We start from the raw sequence: 18,459 nt of genomic DNA, 5'->3' as shown, positions 1-18,459 counted from the left end.
AAGTCTGGAATTGTGATGCCTCCAGCTTTTCTTTTTTTTTTTTTGATATGGCTATTTGGGATCTTTTGTGGTTCCATATAAATTTTAGGATTGTTTGTTCTAGCTCTGTGAAAAATGCTATTGGTATTTTGATAGGGATTTCCTTAAAGGTGTGGATTGCTTTGAGTAGTATAGACATTTTGACAATATTTGTTCTTCCAATCCATGAGCATGGAACGTTTTTCCTTTTTTTGAGTTATTTTCAATTTCTTTCATCTGTGTCTTACAGTTTTCAGAATACAGGTCTTTCACCTCTTTGGTTAGGTTTATTTCTAAAGGTATCTTGTTGTTTTGGTTGAATTCATGACCCTGAGATCAAGACTCACATGCTCCACCACTTGAGCGAGCCAGGTGTCCCTGGAAGGTTTTTATTGATGACTTTTATTTTTTTGACTATGACCCACACTAAAAAAATAAATTATATTGTGATCCAGTGCATACACAATTTAATATGTATGTATATCTGCAGCAAACATTTCATGAAATAATACCCTTGCTAAGTGTGGTGTACTGTATTTTTTTATTTTACACTGTTTTTCTTTAAAGAACATGTTGGTCACGACCTCCTGTATTTATTTATTTCACACTCCACTAATGGATCATGTCCTGCAGTTGAGAAAACATTTTAATATTGTCTAAAATAGACATCTTTAAAATAAATAAAATAGACATGTTTTGCATATTAATAGTAAACGTGCTCTATGCTGTTACAAGTGTTAAGCAAGATGTAGTAAGTTTTTTCTATAATATACTACTGATATTAAGTAAGTCCTTCAAAAAATTTAGCACGTGGAGAAACTGTATTCTTTTTTTTTTTAAGATTTTATTTATTTATTTGACAGAGACACAGGGAGAGAGGGAACACAAGCAAAGGGAGTGGGAGAGGGAGAAGCAGACTTCCTGCTGAACAGGGAGCCTGATGTGGGGCTCAGTCCCAGGACCCTGAGATCATGACCTGAGCCGAAGGCAGACGCTTGATGACTTAGCCACCCAGGAGCCCCGAGAAATTTTTTTCTTGCTGTTAACTGCTAACCATTTGGGAAATATTTTTGCACATTATACTAATATACTAGTAGAATTAAGTTAGTAATAATGAAAAAGACTTGTGGCTTTTTTCTTTAAAGTTGTGTTACCATTTTGTTATCTTCTTACTGCTAATCATACTGCCTGCTTAAAAAGATGTTCTCTGGGTGGTGGAGGCATTAGGCCAGTCCGTCCTCTTTGCCCTAAATAGGCATGGTAACCAATCTGAGTTACATAAAAGTGGTTTCTTGTTTTAACACAAAGTACCCCAAGTTCATTTGGCTGGATTTTTTTTTTTTTTTTTACAATTTCTAGGTAGTAATTTATAAATGTACTACTTTCACTTTAGGGCAAGAAAATGTGACAGCTGGAGATCTAACTAAACTGGGAACCTGAGGCTGTAGGTTCCTTTATCAGTGTGACTCTGAGAACTGAAACCTGCTGGTTCTTTGAAATAATGCTGTGTCTGATGAAGCTTACGGTAAATGTTGTCTCTGTAGGTGACTTACTGCAATAGGAAGTCTTCATGCAGTGGGTTTTATGGGCAGCCTCACATCCAGGACTGCTGCTTCAAAAGGGCTGAGTTTAGATGTAGAGTTCCAGAAACTACTATGTAATGCAGTTTCATTTCCATTAACAATAAAAGAACTCATAGCCAGGAAGTGAGCGTGGGAAGGATTGTGGATTTTGTGCAACAGATACTAAAAGCTTTGAGTGCTTGGGATTGTGCCATCTCATCGATGGTATTTTGCTGTCCATTAAACTGCCTGCCTTTCTCAGTTATTGGTATGTTTTAAATATATATACTTAATAAATACATTTCAGCTGAAGCAGTCATTCATTTTAAACGGGCAGGATTTTAACCCTCTATTTTTGTAATTCTTCCAGAGCAAAATTTTTGAGTAAGTATATCACTGAGGAGGTTAGTGGCTGAGTGATTGTCTAGCTTTCCACATGGCTGCATTTTGTGTTGGCCTGTTCAGTCTTAATGATGCCCTCTGGCAGAGGAATTCATTTGAGTGATGCATAGCTCAAGAGAATTATCCAATCACCTCCATTGCCTCTTAGGAATAAGGATAATTGCTTTGTAAGAGGGTGACATGTGTTCAGTTCTCTTGGTGCCCCCAGAGAAAGTAAGCAAACACAAGGCAGCATTTTGTGATGTAACAGCCATCACATTTCTTGTTAACATAGGCTGTCTCATTCATTATGTTTCTGTGATTATATTTTTTTATATAGGTATGAAAGTTGAAGCTGAGAGATATTTTGTAATTGTCTATTACTTTAGGTTTAGTGGGAACTTGGAAGGGGGCATCATCATGGTAGAGTGTAAGAGTGCTTCCTCTCTTGGTTCTTTTTCTGTTGTCCACTAGTGGAGACATCATTTTTGATCCTTCTCTTCTTCTTATCCGTCATCTTTACGTATAATCCAAAGGTTATTAGTTTTTTTCTTTGAAATGCCTTGATTATAAATTGTATTTTTTAAGTCGTTTTCTGCCAGGAAATATTGGTTCATACCCTGCAATAATAAAAGAGGTAGATAAAAATTAGGTTTATCTAGCACCTTGCAGTTTACAAAGTACTTTCACATATTCTAACTCATGTAATGCTCATAATCACACTGTGTGTGGTAGATGTTATTTTTTAAATGTTTTGCTATCAAAGCTTCCCCTTCATCTTCTTTCTAGGTATTCTCCTCTCTTTTATTTTCTACTTTGAGGCCAGATTAATAATTAGTATTTCACCATTATGCTTTTTCTCTTAGCACAAGACCTTTGTTGGTTTCACAGCAAGCTGAATAAGGAAGTCAAAACTCCTGATTTGCATTTAGGATTATCCATATCTGATTGTAAACTAGGCTTCTTTTTTTTATTATCCTAGAGCTTTTTCAGCAGAACCTCCTCTGTATGTTAATTTGGTTCACTGCCGCTAGTATCTGTTACCTATTACATATCAAATACTATGTTTGTTGCTAGGGATAAGAAGATGAGTTGAACATTCTTTTTGAAACCGCAAAGAACCAAAAAAAAAAAAAAAGTGGGAGAGAAGAGGAAACAGGTGAGATATGTTAATAAAATTTTGGAAGCTGGAAAGCCGATATAGTTCAGTGGCAACTGACTTAGTTCAGAGAAAGCTGATGATTGAAAGGTTAGGCCAGTTTGTAATAGAAAATACACCAGTTAAGCTCAAGAATTGGAGACCCTAAGAACTCAGAAAGTAAGGATGCAGAAGGAGTAAAAACGGAGAACTTAGTGGCAAGTCTATATATGAAGCAGTTGGTTGGCTAAATCACCTCTCTCCCTGGCATCACCTGGCTCACAAGAGGATGGAAGGTTCACACTGTAAAAAGTGAAATACATTGTGAAAACTGGGCTGCCCAGCTGAACATAGGGAAAATGAGAAAAAGCTTCCCTACTGATTGGTGAGACCCCCCCTGGACTCTGGAAGAAGCACATCCTTAAGTGCCTGGGATTTCCTTAAACTCTTGCATTTTTTTTCTTCAAATGAAATCTGTGCAATTTCTATAACTTTTGCTTAACTATAAAAAAGATTTTCCCCAAATCTTCAAAGAAAAGTGAAGATCTAGGAAAAGTGTGTCTTAGTTGTGTACCTTATGACCTGACACATCTCCACCTATGTGTGGTTGTGAATACCTTAGAGTAAGAAGCTGGCGTTCAAGGTTATTCACCTGTCCCTATTGGATCTTTCTGGCTTTACTTCTCACCATTTCTCTCCATATACTTTGTGTTCCATTCATATTGGTCTACCCACAGTATATCAGATTCTGCACATTTTCTATCATGTTTCCACCTCACTATTCAAATTAGTATTTTTTATTTTTATTTATTTATTTGAGAGAGAGAATGAGAGAGAGAGAGCACATGAGAGGAGGGAGGGTCAGAGGGAGAAGCAGACTCCTCGCCGAGCAGGGAGCCCGATGCAGGACTTGATCCTGGAACTCCAGGATCATGACCTGAGCTGAAGGCAGTCGCCCAACCAACTGAGCCACCCAGGCACCCTCAAATTAGTATTTTATTATATATGATGAAATACCCTTTATTGTCTCCTCTCTTTGCCCTTCAAGGCTCACCTCAAATGCCACTTGTGGCCAAATGCTTTACCCTCCCTCATCCAAGCTCCTGTATTAACCTGTTCATATTTCTCTTTTAACTCATCACATTATGTGATTAATTTAATAATTGAGCCACCTGTGCAAGGCCCTGTGTGAGGAGCTAGAATACAGTCTCTGCAGGGTGAGAACTGAGTGTTAGATGTCTGATATTGCATAGGCTGGGTATTGAGTGTTCAAATGCTTTCCCCTACCTTTGGTCTCTTATTTTTCTTTGCTTCTTTTTAAAAAAAAGATTTATTTATTTATTTTAGAGATAGAGAGAGAGAGAGAGAGAGAGAGCACGGAGGGGAGGGGCAGAAAGAGCAGACTCCGTGCTAAGTGCAGAGCCCGTTGCAGGGCTCGATCTCACAACCCTGAGATCACCATCTGAGCTGAAACCAAGAGTCAGAGGCTTAACCAGCTGTTTTGCCCAGGCACCCCTGGTCTCTAGTTCATTGTTTATGCTTCCTCACAAATGGTTATTCAAAATCACAGATCTGAGCATGTCACTACCCTACAAAAACTTTTTGTTTTAAACTTTAAGATGGCATTGAGGATTTTTCTTATGGGGCCCTAGCCTTACTTTTCTAGTCTCTTTTGCTACCCTAACCACTCATTGCCTATTCCTGCTCCATCCTGGACCTCATGATGCAACTTACAGTCCATCTCCTCCCAGACCACCTATCATTGTTAGGCTATACCATATACTTTGTCGATTTTTTGTTTTTTCATACAGTTTCTTTGCCTTGGGATGCCTTTTCCCCTTCTTCATCTATTAAAATTCAACTCATTTTTTAAGACGCTAGCCAGGAAGTAGATGGGGGGAAGAAAGAAAAGAATTTCTTCCCTGAGAACTCCTGAATTGCCTTCTACTGCCTTTCTCAGTTATTGGTATGTTTTAAATATATATACTTAATAAATACACAGATCAGAATCTAGGTTTACTACTCTTACACTTACACCACCACTTTATTTTACTTAAATGTTGTATCTGTTGAATTGAAGATCTGTTATGTTAAGCATGTACTTCAAAGGTTAGGTTAATTCTTTGACAGTAAAGGCATGTTATACTTTAAATGAGTAAGGGGTGAATTTTGGTGCCTCTACCCCCGTAGGAATTCTTACTGTTAAAAAAACTGGCTGGGCAGGGGGTGGAGGGGTGGTATCCAATTCATAAAGACTCCTAAACATGTTTACAATTTTAAACTTGACCATTTTCCTCTAAGTGATACTAAGTTCTTAGGGTCAGTCTTGTGCCAAAATTGGTTTTGGGTCACAATAATAGTGCTTATACTGTGCCAGGATGGGCTGTCCTGAAAAATCTTTATGCAGTATTGTATCTGGTGTGGGATAAGTCTGTAGCCAAGTTGGAGTTTTTTTGTTTTTTGTTTTTTGTTTTTTTTTAAAGATTATTTATTTGAGAGTGAGCGTGCGCAAGCATGAGCAGGGGGAGGAGCAGAGGGAGAGGAAGAAGCGGACTCCTTACTGAGCATAGAGCCCAACATGGGCTCAATCCCAGGACCCTGGGATCATGACCTGAGCTGAAGGCGAGGCTTAACACACTGAGCCACCCAGGCACCGCCCCTGTTTTTGGAGAAAATAAAATTTAATTTTATACATGCAGGGAATCCACACAAATATGAGATGCCCTGCCAAATTGGAGTTTTAATCTGCCTCTATTGTCTGTTTCTACTTCAACTATCCTCTCCAAGTTATTAGTATCTTTTACACAATCTCATCAAATATATTTTTAAAAATGTTTTTGGTGAGAGGATTAATCAGAAACACAAATTAACTTTTAGAAGCTAAATGCAGTTAATATATAGAGAAAAAATATCTGTTTTTCTACCTCTTTAAAAAAGAAGTTGTTCATCTTAAAATGGTTTCTTAGGTCTCTGGCAATCTGTGAGTCCTCTTTATTATGTTATTTGCAGACAAAAGTTATTCCTAAATTAGTGTACTCTTTGACACATAAAGGTGCTTGGCAACCTGATAGCAGTATTAAAAATATAATAGTGTGGTTTGCAAAGGGCCATCTGTTGTCTAGATCCTGGTTAAAATAGGAACTTATATTGCAAGCAGCATGTTGTTCATTATAAAAACAAACTATAGTATATAAAAATCAGAAAATACTAAGAAACAGTCATTTTAATACCTTAATATACATCTTTCTATGTCCTTTTCCATGCATATATATTCAACTATGTACATATGTGTGTGTATGTATAAATATAACATTTACTTCTATTATTATTATTTTTAAAGATTTTATTTATTTGACAGAGACACGGTGAGAGAGGGAACACAAGCAGGGGGAGTGGGGGAGGGAGAAGCAGGCTTCCCGCCGAGCAGGGAGCCCGATAGGGGGTTCAATCCCAGGACCCTGGGACCATGACCCGAGCCAAAGGCAGACGGCCAACGGCCAATGACTGAGCCACCCAGGCGCCCCCCTATGTATTATTTAAAAAGTAATTATACGGGTGCCTGGGTGGCTCAGTCATTAGGTGTCTGCCTTCGGCTCAGGTCATGATCCCAGGGTCCTGGGATCGAGCCCCACATCGGGCTCCCTGCTGAGCGGGAAGCCTGCTTCTCCCTCCCCCACTCCCCCTGCTTGTGTTCCCTCACTCGCTGTGTCTCTCTCTCTCAAATATATAAATAAAATCTTTAAAAAAGGGGCACCTGGGTGGCTCAGTCGTTAAGCGTCTGCCTTTGGCTCGGGTCACGATCTCAGGGTCCTGGGATTGAGTCCCACATCGGGCTCCTTGCCCAGCAGGAGGCCTGCTTCTCCCTCTCCCACTCCCCCCTGCTTGTGTTCCTGCTCTTGCTATCTCTCTGTCAAGTAAATAAATAAAATCTTTAAAAAAAAAGATATTTATAATCTAGCTGATTAAGATAGGACAAATATATAAGAAGTAATGTGATGTCCAATGCCATAACTAAACACTCAGGAGGAATTAGAATTAGCCTTCAAGAATCAGTAGAGATGGGCAGGTGAGGGTGCCCAGCATGGGTGTGGGCTTACCGAGTGGTTAATTGCTGCTTTCATCCTCATCCTCACTCCAGGCACTCACTTTAGATGTCTAGGAGAATATTGATTCCATTTATACAGGTAGAGAAGTTGAGAGGAAAAAAATCGTTAATATTGTGGGAAGAACTTTGAGACGTCTAAGTGTTGTCCAGGTGAAGAGCTGTTTTCTGCTCATAAAGAGCTAGAGTTCTGGTGAAGAATCACAACAGCTTTGAGAATCATCTACTTAGATGAGTCTTCCAAAAGGACAATAGGGCAGTATTTGGTTTTATTTCACCCTGTCCTTTTTGCCAAGTTGACACTAAATACTGTGACAAATAATATATAACCCCATTTGTTAGTGAGTTTAAAAAATTGAGGGTTTGTGTTTGTTGTGCCAAGAGTTAAAATCTGTGTCTTTGACATTCTGGCATTTCTTGGTTTGCTTCATGGTTTAATAGTTGGGAAATAACAAATAACAAAATGTGTGTGAGAGAGAAAAGAGATTTGTTTTCTTTTTTAAGTTCTCACATCTAACTTAAATTTCCAAATTCTCAAGTGGTTTCTATTCTTGTCTTACTGGGTCTCATTATCTCTGTTTAGCTTTTCACTTATAAATCATGTTTCATATATGTGAATAGCTTTGGGAATGTGACCTTTCTCATGACCCTGTAAGCTAAGATTTTGCTTTGCATTTCCCAAAATAAATGTCACTAAAACATATACATTCTGCTTTTCCCCTAGGTAAAAATCTCTACACCAATGAGTATGTAGCTATCAAACTGGTGAGTAGAATTTATATTTGTGGTAATTATGTTTTGGTGCTCTCACCCCTCACATATCTTTTTACAAGAAATAGTTGTAAGCATTCACAAAAATACTAATTTTTTTTCCCTTTGCATATGATCCCACATAGTCACTTTCCTTCAACCATATATGTAGCGTTACAGTGATGTATCACTGTACACTGTGTTATGCTATATAGTTAGAGGATGCTAACTATAGTTTCAGCAACAATGAATCAAAAAATAGTTATTAAAAAATAACTGGAAGAAAAACAATTGCTAGAAGACTTGTAATTTCTGTGAAGTTTGTACCTTTCACAGTGCTATTTTAAAAGATAAAACCATTGGAAATTTTATCATTTTCTTTTGCTTGACTATAACTAATCCATTTTTAAAATGTAAGGCATTTATTAATATACTTAATAGTAGAGAACCAAATCTGATCATCAAATCATTGCCTTAAAAAGCTGTCAAATGTGAAACTCTTGTGGTCAAATTTGAAACAAGAAGTTGGCTTGGTTTTGTCAATACTAATCTTAGGAATAACTAACATGATCATTAAAGAGAGTATCCTGTTAAAAAAAAAATGTTATTTTTGAGGAAGAGTAATTTTAGAAGAAAATTATCTTATATTTAAGGTCAATACAAAATCATTTCTAGTCATATGAAATATGTCATATGACTAGTTTCTATGATACTGTGTAAATGTTTGTCTTCCTAGTAAGTCTCCCAGGATATGTAGGCAGTTTGGGGCTTTATTAGTTGGAAGACAGAGGAGTTAATGATTGAAGGAAGTATCTTGTGATAATTGTGATAATGCTGTTCTTTTCTAATGAATTGCACTTACCACATCCACACCTGCTCTGTGTGTGGATTGAACTTGTCAGTTTATAGAAAAGTCAGAGTTGTCTTGTGAAGACAACTGTCAGACAGTTATCAGATTGGTTTCTCTACAAAGACGTGGATAGGAAGCAGGGCTTAGAGCAGGTAGCTGCTAGGGAACCAAGTGTTTTCTTTTGTTTGTTGACTTGGAATTCTTGGAGAAATGGGAGCAGGAAGACAGGTAATGCATGTTACAGTGCAGGCCAAACATTTTCTCAGATTGAATATCAAAGGATTAACCATATTTTTTATTTATAGGAATTTGGTTCTGTAAAAGTGTTCCCTAGTTCATCTGCTTTTTTACTTTTCCTGTTTTACTGCTTTGGTAAGTTGGACTAGTAACAGGAAGAAGTAGCTCCTGAAACACTTTAAAATACTGTCTCAATACTGTATCTTTGTTATTGTACTTTCATTTATCAAGACTTCTCTTGAGGCTTTTTGTTAGGGACAATCTTTTCTATCTAGATTTCTTCTTCCAAGTTCATACTAGTTAACCTCGTTAGATAAGCTAATAACATATTGTTCACATGATGGATCACTGCATTTCACTTATAGTTTATTAAACTTTATTCTACTTTGTATGGCCAAGAGTGAAAGCTAAAAATAGACTTCATGTCATCCAGTATCTCAGGAGCTTATTTCTCTTTCAAAGAAATGTTAAATAAAGGCTTGTCTATGGGCCTCCTCTTTTGCTGTTGGGCTGTGTTCTCCATGGGAGTTAGGAGGGCAGTAATTGAGCTCTTTTCATTGTAACAGCAAAATTTGCCTTAAGCATTATAGTCCTACAAGGTAGCCGTCTGCTGTCGGTTTAGGATTTCAGGCAAACATGTGTGTTCCAGAATAACTGTGATTCTGGCAAATAGCCAGCCCTCTGTGGAAATGTGATCAGCATCTGGCACAGAAATAAAAGGAAGCCCTGCTGGTACTGTTTTCCTTCTACTTTGTTTGGATCTTCATTGTGGGCTTTTGTTTCTTAGATTTCTAGGAACCTTTTTAAAGAATCACATACAACATAAAATAGTTTAATGGCCCTTCCTTTACCCCATCACCAAGATTTCTCAGGTCCTTTTTAACAGAAGTTTTCTAACAATTGTTAAAAAAAAAAAATTCTCTCCATGCTGCTAATCTTGCTGTCTTCCACAAGACATAGACTCAGTGTTTATAATGTACTTTATTTATAGTGCTTCCAGAAGAGCACCTTGAAGCTCTAATTGAGCAGGTTTCAACTATATGCCAAAGGGGTTGGCCTAAAGGGTGTAAGTCCTTTCATCTGTGATAAAAATCTCCTCATGTCTGAATATATGTGACCTCTGTGCCCACTTTCAGCCTTGTAACTCTAAAGAGTTTTTGCTTTTTTCTTAATCTGCTAGCTTAGTTACCCAACATCAGATTGAGTATTTCCTATCAAGGTGTCCACTGTGAAGTTTTAAAGTATTATGTTTGAAGAAGGATCTGTGGCTTTTTCATTCATTGCTCCTTGTGGTTTGTCAGAATCCAAAGACTTTCTCCAGAAAAAAAACCTCCAGAAAGATAAATCTCTGGTTCCATATTAATTTGTTGTCCTGTTTCTATTTGGATCCTTGTGAATTATTAGGGAATTTTCTGAAGGACAAATTCCATAATTGGCTGCTTTAATGTTGCTACAGTGGAAGATCTAAAGCCAAATGGAGACTCTCAAGAGTGATCCTCCTCTATTTGAAGACATAAATGAATAAAGAAGTGACTTTACAGTATAATTAGTCTTATGTACTTTTTCTTTTGACTACAAGAATCTTGATAAACTTGAAGTTCAACTCTGATGATTGCTGATTTTATAATCAAAGAGGGATATGAGTTCTTTCATGGAGCTAATTAAGGATGTGAACTAGTTCAGCCTGCCTGAATTGATTTAGATAAAACCTTCCTAGAAGCAAAGGGATAGATTGGATAACTTCAAGGAAACGTCTGAATTCTGTGATTTATGGATTCTGTACCTTAAGAAAAATATAGAAAACAAGTGGGTTCAGGGATTATCAAGGGAAACTGTGGGATCTCCTTCTTTTGAGCCTGTCTTTATAAAAGGACAAGTAACCATTCACTGGAGAAAGGACAGCTTTTTACACAAATGTTGTTAGGAAAACCAGATATCCATGTGCATTGAAGTTGAACCCTTACTTTACATCATACATAAAAAATTAACTGAAAATGGATCAAAGACCTAAATGTAAGAGCCAAAACTATAAATCTCGTAGAAGAAAACTTAGGGGAAAAGCTTCATGACATTGGATTTGGTAGTGATTTTTTAGATATGACACAAAAGCACAAGCAAGAAAAGAGATTAATTGGACTTCATAAAAATTAAAAACTTTTGTGTATCAGAGGACTCTGAATACAATGAAAAGACAACCCATGGAATGGGAGAGAAAATTTAAAAATCATATATCTGATAAAGAATTGTATCTGGAATTTTCCATTTTAACCCATTTTTAAGTGTGCCGCTCTGTGGCATTAAATACATTCACATTGTTGTGCAACCGTTGCCACCATCCTTCTCCAGAACTTTATCTTCCTTAACTGAAATTCTGTTCCCATTAAACACTGACTCTCCATCTCCTCCCTCACAGCCCCTGGCAACCACCGTTTAACTTTCTGTCTCTGTAAATTGGACTACTCTAGGTACCTCATATCAGTGAATCATGCAGTATTTGATCCTTTGTGTCTGGCTTAGTTTGCTTAGCGTAGTATCTTCAAGGTTCATCCACGTTGTAGTGTGTGTCCAAATGTCTTTTATTTTCATGGCTGAAAAATATGTGTGTGTGTGTGTGTGTGTGTGTGTGTGTGTGTGTGTAGCAAAATACAATCACATTTTGTTTGTTCATTTGTTGATAGATACTTGGGTCCCTTCCCCCATTTGATTATTGTAAATAACGCTGCTATGAACATGGGCATACAAATATCAGTTTGAGTTCCTGCTTTCAGTTTTTTAGGCATATACCCAGAAGTGGAATTGCTGGATCATATGGTAATTCTATGTTTAATTTTTTTAGAAACTTCCAAACTGTTTTCCATAATAGCTGTACCATTTCACATCCCCACCAGCAATGCATAAGGGCTCTAATTTCTCCACATCCTCATGAACACTTATTTTCTATGGTTTTGATAATAGCTATCCTAATGGGTACATAGATCTGCTTTCCAGGGTAATGTTTGATTTTCTTGTTAACTAGTTGCCCAGTATACTGTCAATTCCGGATAATTAACCAGCCAGTTCTTAAAGTTTGATGTAGAGCAAAATGTGGTAGTTTGGCTGTTTTATCTCCAGGGTCTTTAAAAACACTATTTTTGCAAACTTGAACATCATATTGATTAAAGGTACATATTTTATTTTTTAAGATACATATTTTAATTGCATTTACAATCTTTAATTTTCTTAAGTGTAAAAATAAATATGCATATAATGTTCCTCCAGGATTATTCATAATAAAACTGAAAACAGCCAAAATGTCCGAAAATTATGGTATATGTACACACACACACACACACACACACACACACACACACACACACACACACACAGGGGAACACTACAGCTATTAAAATTTATATAAAGCTTTATGGGACACCTGGCTGGCTCAGTTGGTAGAGCATATGACTCTTGATCTCAAGGTCGTGAGTTCAGGCCCCATGTTCGGCATGGAGCCTCCTTTAAAAAAAAAAATTTATATAAAGCTATTTACTGCCATGGGAAGATGTCATCATTATGTTGTTGAATTTAAAGACACAGAAGAAAAATATAGTATGATCTCATTTATTTTAAATATATTTTCAAGTCTGTATTATATCTAAATATATGTATAAATATTTGGAAGGACATTCACCAAAATGTTAACAGTGCTTTTCTTTAAAATGATAGGATCCCAGATTATTTTTAGTCTTTTCCTAATTTTTGTATATTTGAAATTTTTTTCGGAGCATATATCATTTTTCTAGAAATAATACTGTTTATCACCCAAAATTCATAATAAAACAGGCAGGGAATACATGCTGGTCTTTAATTAAAACATTTTGCATCTGGTTTCCTCGGAGAATACATTTCAGGAGAATACTTCATGGTGAGGGAGCTATCCTTGAATGATGGCTCATACAGAGTATTTGTACTTAAATATCCTGGAAGGGATTGTATATACTTCAGCTTCATCTTCCCCTAGCTGTGTTTTCAAAGAGAAATTGTGGTAAGAAAATGCTATCATATATGGATATCATCTCTAAAATATTAAGTGGTCTTAGCCCTGGTTTACTTTGAAAACCTAGGAATGGAAAAATTTTATTTGTCTACATCTGATCACAATTTCTCTTCTTGGGTTTCAGGAACCAATAAAATCACGTGCTCCACAGCTTCATTTAGAGTACAGGTTTTATAAACAGCTCGGCAGTGCAGGTAAGTCAAGCCTGTTTTCTCCATGTGCTTAGTTAGCATATAGCTTAGCTGAAAGCCCAAAAGTATGCAAATTTTCTTGTCTAGTTGACCTTTTTTTACCAGACCATATATCTCCCCTGGTTTGCAGGGTAGGTAAATAAACATAGTCAACTGAAGCTACTTGTTCTCTGGTTCCTGGAGGGACAGTTGATTGGGGGTCTGTGATGTGCCATGCCCACAGATCAGCCTTTTGAATGCTTTTACCCATCTGAAATACACATTTTATGGGGTATTGCTTTCTAGTAGTTTCCTTCTCTTTTCATTCATTTCTTTATACCAAAAGAAAGGAGGAGGGTTTGGTAATTTGCAAGCAATATCTTATCATATTGAGACTCTGTATCTGTTTTAAAGACATACTAAAATACACATTCCAAAATACCATAAAACTCATTTTATCCATTATTCTCTTAATTTGAAAGACCTATCTTATGTTATCGTAATAACCTATGACCTTTGAGGATTTTTTAATTAAATTTATAATTTTTTAAAACATGCCTTTTTTTTTTTTACCTAAAAGCTCTAATTTCTGAAATATCTTACCAGCTTCCAGAAAAATATCTTGACTGTGCAAATGTTACCAACCCTAAGGAGGTTGTACCTATAGGATACCTCTTGCAAAAGACAAAATTGTTCAGCACTAGTTTCATTGTTAGACATTAGTCAACATTCCTCTGCTTTATGTTTTCTTCAGTGTGACAGTTTTATGTGAATGACTGAAACATGTTTTTATTTCAAGAACCACTATTGGTGGTACTATTGAAGGAATTTGAGTTTCACTTCCTAGAATATATAGAATTCTGTAAGAGCCACACAGTGTTATTCAAGTGGTCTTATATCCTGACTGTGGCAGTAATCAGCCATAGTCATAACCTAGCAAGGCCAAGATAGGCATCTGTCTTTCATTGAATATAAATGGGTTCTTGTTCACAAGAGCCTTTCAGCATATGTTTGTTCATTGATTATATCCTTAAATATGGAATGTTCCAGGCATAGGATTTAAAATTGGCATAGGATTTAAGATAGGATTTAAGACTGAACCTGAGTTCACAGGACATTTGTGTAACTTGAGTCTTGTCTTCCCAGAACTAAACGTTTGAAGTTGGCTGTTATGTTGTTCCTGTTTTTATAAATTTCAGGGTGACAATTATCATAGCTCATTTATGATAAATATATTTATACATGTTTCACAAATCTAAGTCTCAGGTAAAACATGCTAGATCCAGCCCAACTTATAAGTTTGAGGGGGCATGAGGAAGGTGACCAGGCCAGTCTGCAGGATTTCTTCTGTAAGCCCTTCCCAGTAGACCCATCAGATCAGGCCAATCTTCCCTTTTCGATATGTAGCCAAAAATTTCATGAACCTATTATGTAGGAATAGCATCTGTGCTCTTCCAGAATACAGGAGAATATTGCAGATTCTTGAAGTTTTGACATTCTTCATGCACTGAAAAGGATTAAATGGGGAGAGGATTGAAGGAAAGTGCACTTTAAAAAAATTGCCTTTCACTTAAGGCAGGAAGGAAATAGCAACCTCTGAGACTAGTGGGGATAGCCAATGCTCTGTTTGAGTGGTCAGGCCAGTTATTGGCCATCATTGGTCTCCCTCCCAGTACTTGTGGCAATCATCTCAAAGTCACAAAGCCTTCTAGATCTTACAGTTCGGTGGTGATTCCAGACTCTGCTTTTTGAGATTGTTAACTGCTCTTAAAAGTAGCTATGGTCCCTGCTCCTTGGGAGCCTGCTTCTCCCTCTGCCTCTCTCTCTCTCTCTCTCTCTGTCTCTCATGAATAAATAAATAAAATCTTTTAAAAAAAAAAGTAGCTATGGTGGGTGTCATCTTTGTAATATTGTTGCCTGCAGCTAACAAGGTAGCAAGAAGCTTTTCTAAGATAGGAAGAGCTTCAGAAATCTGTTAAAATTTCTACCCAGTGTAAGAATTGCTCCTAGGGTTTTCTTAACAAATGATTATCCATCTCTGCTTGACTACTAGTAACCACTGAGTTTACTCCTTTTCGAGGAAGTTCAATGTTGGAAAGCCCAGGGCACTGGAAATTCTTTATATGGGGCCAAAATTTGCCTTTATTACCATGTAGCACAGTTAAGCTCTGTTACCAGCTCAAAGGCATCACAGCTGTTACATGCTGCCCTCTTCACTCACCCCAACTCCTCTTTCAAGCCAAATGTCTTCAGTTCCTTCACTCTTTCTGTATATATGTTTTATGGATACTTCACTATCACCACTGTCAAGCGTGAATACACGCTCTCTCACTCTCTTTCCTTCCCTCTCTCCCTCTCCTTGTTCTGTTATGTTCCTCTTAAATGAGCCTCATAAAACAGCACCACTAACTCTGGTTGTGGAGTTAGTGGCATTATTATCTTCCTTGGTCTGGATACAATATTGTTATTAATTTAGATGAGCTATCTTAACCATTTCACTAGTTGACTTTTATGCTTTTATGGAGTTTTACTCAGCTGAAACCTTTACATCTTTTTTATACAAGTTGCCATCAACCCAGACTTTCTGCATTTTGTGGTTATATAATTGATTTTGAACACCTAAACCTCTTAAATGCCATATTGGGATTTTTTTCAATCCTGATTCTGTTCCTGGTGATCATGTATTGAATGTTCTTTAATTGTGATTGCATATTCCACCCCCCAGCCCTGCAATGAGACCATAAGCTCTGGAGAACAAGGCTTGTATCTTCTGTTTCCTTGTGTCTCAAGTTTATCTCAAGCCCCAACATAGTTCATTCACATGATAGGCAGTTAGGAAGTATTTTGGTGAAAGAAAAAAGTTAGGAAGATTTGATAAGCATGCCTAGATTTTTGCCAAGTTATTAATAAAAATATTTCCTGGGAATGGCCAAAAAAGGAAATCTATTTTGAAAGGAAATCATTTGACAAGAAAGTAGACAAGTTTTCACCATGTCTTATTATAAATATGAGCATGAACACCCAGTCCTTACAAGCATGAACATTTCTCTCCCTATTTTTCTAGAGTGAGTTCCAGCTGCAAATGTGACTCATCAGTAGTTAATATTTAAACAGCCAGAGCTTATATGCCACTCTCTTCAGAACCAAGGTGATGTGGCATTGTAAATAAACCACCTTTCATGCCGAAGGCACACAGTGACCAAAATAATGTAATCATTTTTACTCACTAGTGTTTGTCTGTCATTATTCATCACAGGCCAGTGATTTGCAAAATATTTGGGTATCAATGACAAAGAATACTTAAAAAAAAAAAGCCCATTGTTACTTAGATTTGTTCAAGGAATTAATCAGTGCTTATAAAATGGATGAGGGGCGCCTGGGTGGCACAGCTGGTTAAGCGTCCCACTCTTGATTTCAGCGCAGGTCATGATCTTGGAGTTGTGGGATCAAGCCCCATGTTTGGCTCTGTGCTCAGCATGAAGTCTGCTTGGGTTTGTCTCTCCTTCTCCCTCAGCTCCTCACCCCACCCAACTGGCACTCACACACACACACTCTCTCTCTCAAATAAATAAATAAATCTTTTTGAAAAAAATGGATGAAGTTTTTTGGGAGGAATGAGTGCTTATGAATTTAAAGAATGGTATTCTGACCAGAGTGTGAGACTTTAAATTCCTGAAATGGGAACTTTGTGTTGGCTTGAGAGTATGACCATTTCTTCCTTAAGTACCCAGGTCTTAATCTTTACCTTGGGTTTTTGACCCCCATACTGCCCTGACCGTATGATCTGGAAATTCTTATCAGTTCTCTATCCATGAGAAGATAGAATGGTAGCACTGGATGATTGTGAACATGGTTTAAGTTGGAACTCTTCCTGATTGTCCATTCTTTTTCTTGTTTAATCTCTAACACCTTCCATTCCATACTGTTGTGGACAGTCACACGTCACTGTTTGTTTGCTGATTTTAGCTTTGCCATCAGGGAATTTCAAGACCTGATTATTACTATGACAGTTGATATCTCCTAAATAATCAGGGAAGAAAGAGGGCATTGAGGGCCCTGAAACTGAGAATCACGATCCTGATCTTTGTAATGGCTCTCAGTGTTTCTTTTTTCGTTCCCCATAGAAACTAAATTATAAAATATTAAAGGATATTTTGAAAGGAAATGGTGACCCATGCTCCTAGCACCCTAACTAAGCTACATTTCATTTGAGTATCTCTTCTTTTCATATGCAGACATATTTCATAGTTCTTGGTTCCATGTAACTACGTCTTTTCTCACTTAGTGTTATATTTGTCATGATGCTGCAGTCTTCATGTTCCTGATCATTATGTAATAGCCCATCAGCCTCATAGGCCATAACGTAGGCACCTATTTTAATGTGTTGTCAGACATTTAGATTTTTATTTCAGGAAATCATTTCCCCTATTGATTTCTGATACCCCAGTATTGTAACTCAAAACTTGTATTTGTTCTCCCACTTGCCCCCATATGATGGTGATTTTCAAGTGTTTAAAGAGCTAGTAAGTGGTAGGTTAGGTTTATTCCAAATGATTTAAAACAAAAATTATTGAAAGAAACTATAGGAAGGGTACATTCTAGCTTTGTATAACAATTAGAACAGAATGAAAATAATTTAAATGTCATCAATATAGATCTGGATAAATAAATGATGGTATATTTATACTGTGGAATTAGCTTTTAAAAAGAAGGTAGAGGGGTGCCTGGCTGGTTCAGTTGGTTGAACATCTGCCTTTGGCTCAGGTCATGATCCCAGGGTCCTGGGATTGAGCCCTGAGTTGAGTCGAGCTCCCTGTTCAGCGGGGAGTTTGCTTCCCCCTCTCCCTCTGCCTCTCTCCCCAGCTTGTACTCTCTCTCTCTCAAATAAATAAATAAAATCTTTTAATAGAGAAATATAAAATAAAAAGAAGGTAGAGCCCTATGTATAGATACAGAAAGATGCCCCAATATGTTTTTTAAGTGAAAAGGTTTACAAAACAGTATATTGTCATATTTGTATAGTATAAGAAATACATATATAATACAGGTATGTCTACATGAGCATAGAAAAAATCTGATTGGATATACAAAAAATTTAATAATGATTATCTTTGAAGAGTATGATTAGAAATGGGAAGTGGTGGCACTCTTAAGTTTTTACATTAATCCTTTAGTATTTTTGCATTTTTTTGCCCTGATTATTATTATTATTATTATT

At 36.9% G+C, this 18,459-nt stretch overlaps 1 protein-coding gene across 18 annotated transcripts in view; it reads left to right on the top strand.

Moving 5' to 3' along the window:
- CSNK1G1 (casein kinase 1 gamma 1) overlaps positions 1 to 18,459 on the top strand; it is a 178,934-nt gene that overhangs the window by 87,556 nt on the left and 72,919 nt on the right. For all 18 annotated transcript variants that reach the window (XR_003515678.1, XR_003515680.1, XR_003515679.1 and 15 more), the window contains 2 exons: positions 7,926 to 7,966; positions 13,196 to 13,265. Coding sequence is in view for 15 of the 18 variants with exons in the window: in XM_027569970.2 (XP_027425771.1) it covers positions 7,926 to 7,966; positions 13,196 to 13,265 (111 nt within the window). In the remaining 3 variants the exon portion in view is untranslated. The remainder of the gene's footprint in view (positions 1 to 7,925; positions 7,967 to 13,195; positions 13,266 to 18,459) is intronic.

The sequence above is a fragment of the Zalophus californianus genome, chromosome 6, assembly GCF_009762305.2.
Source record: "Zalophus californianus isolate mZalCal1 chromosome 6, mZalCal1.pri.v2, whole genome shotgun sequence".
NCBI classification, from domain to species: domain Eukaryota; kingdom Metazoa; phylum Chordata; class Mammalia; order Carnivora; family Otariidae; genus Zalophus; species Zalophus californianus.
The sequence above is the reverse complement of the archived record's forward strand: the minus strand, read 5'-3'. Positions and strand labels throughout refer to the sequence as shown.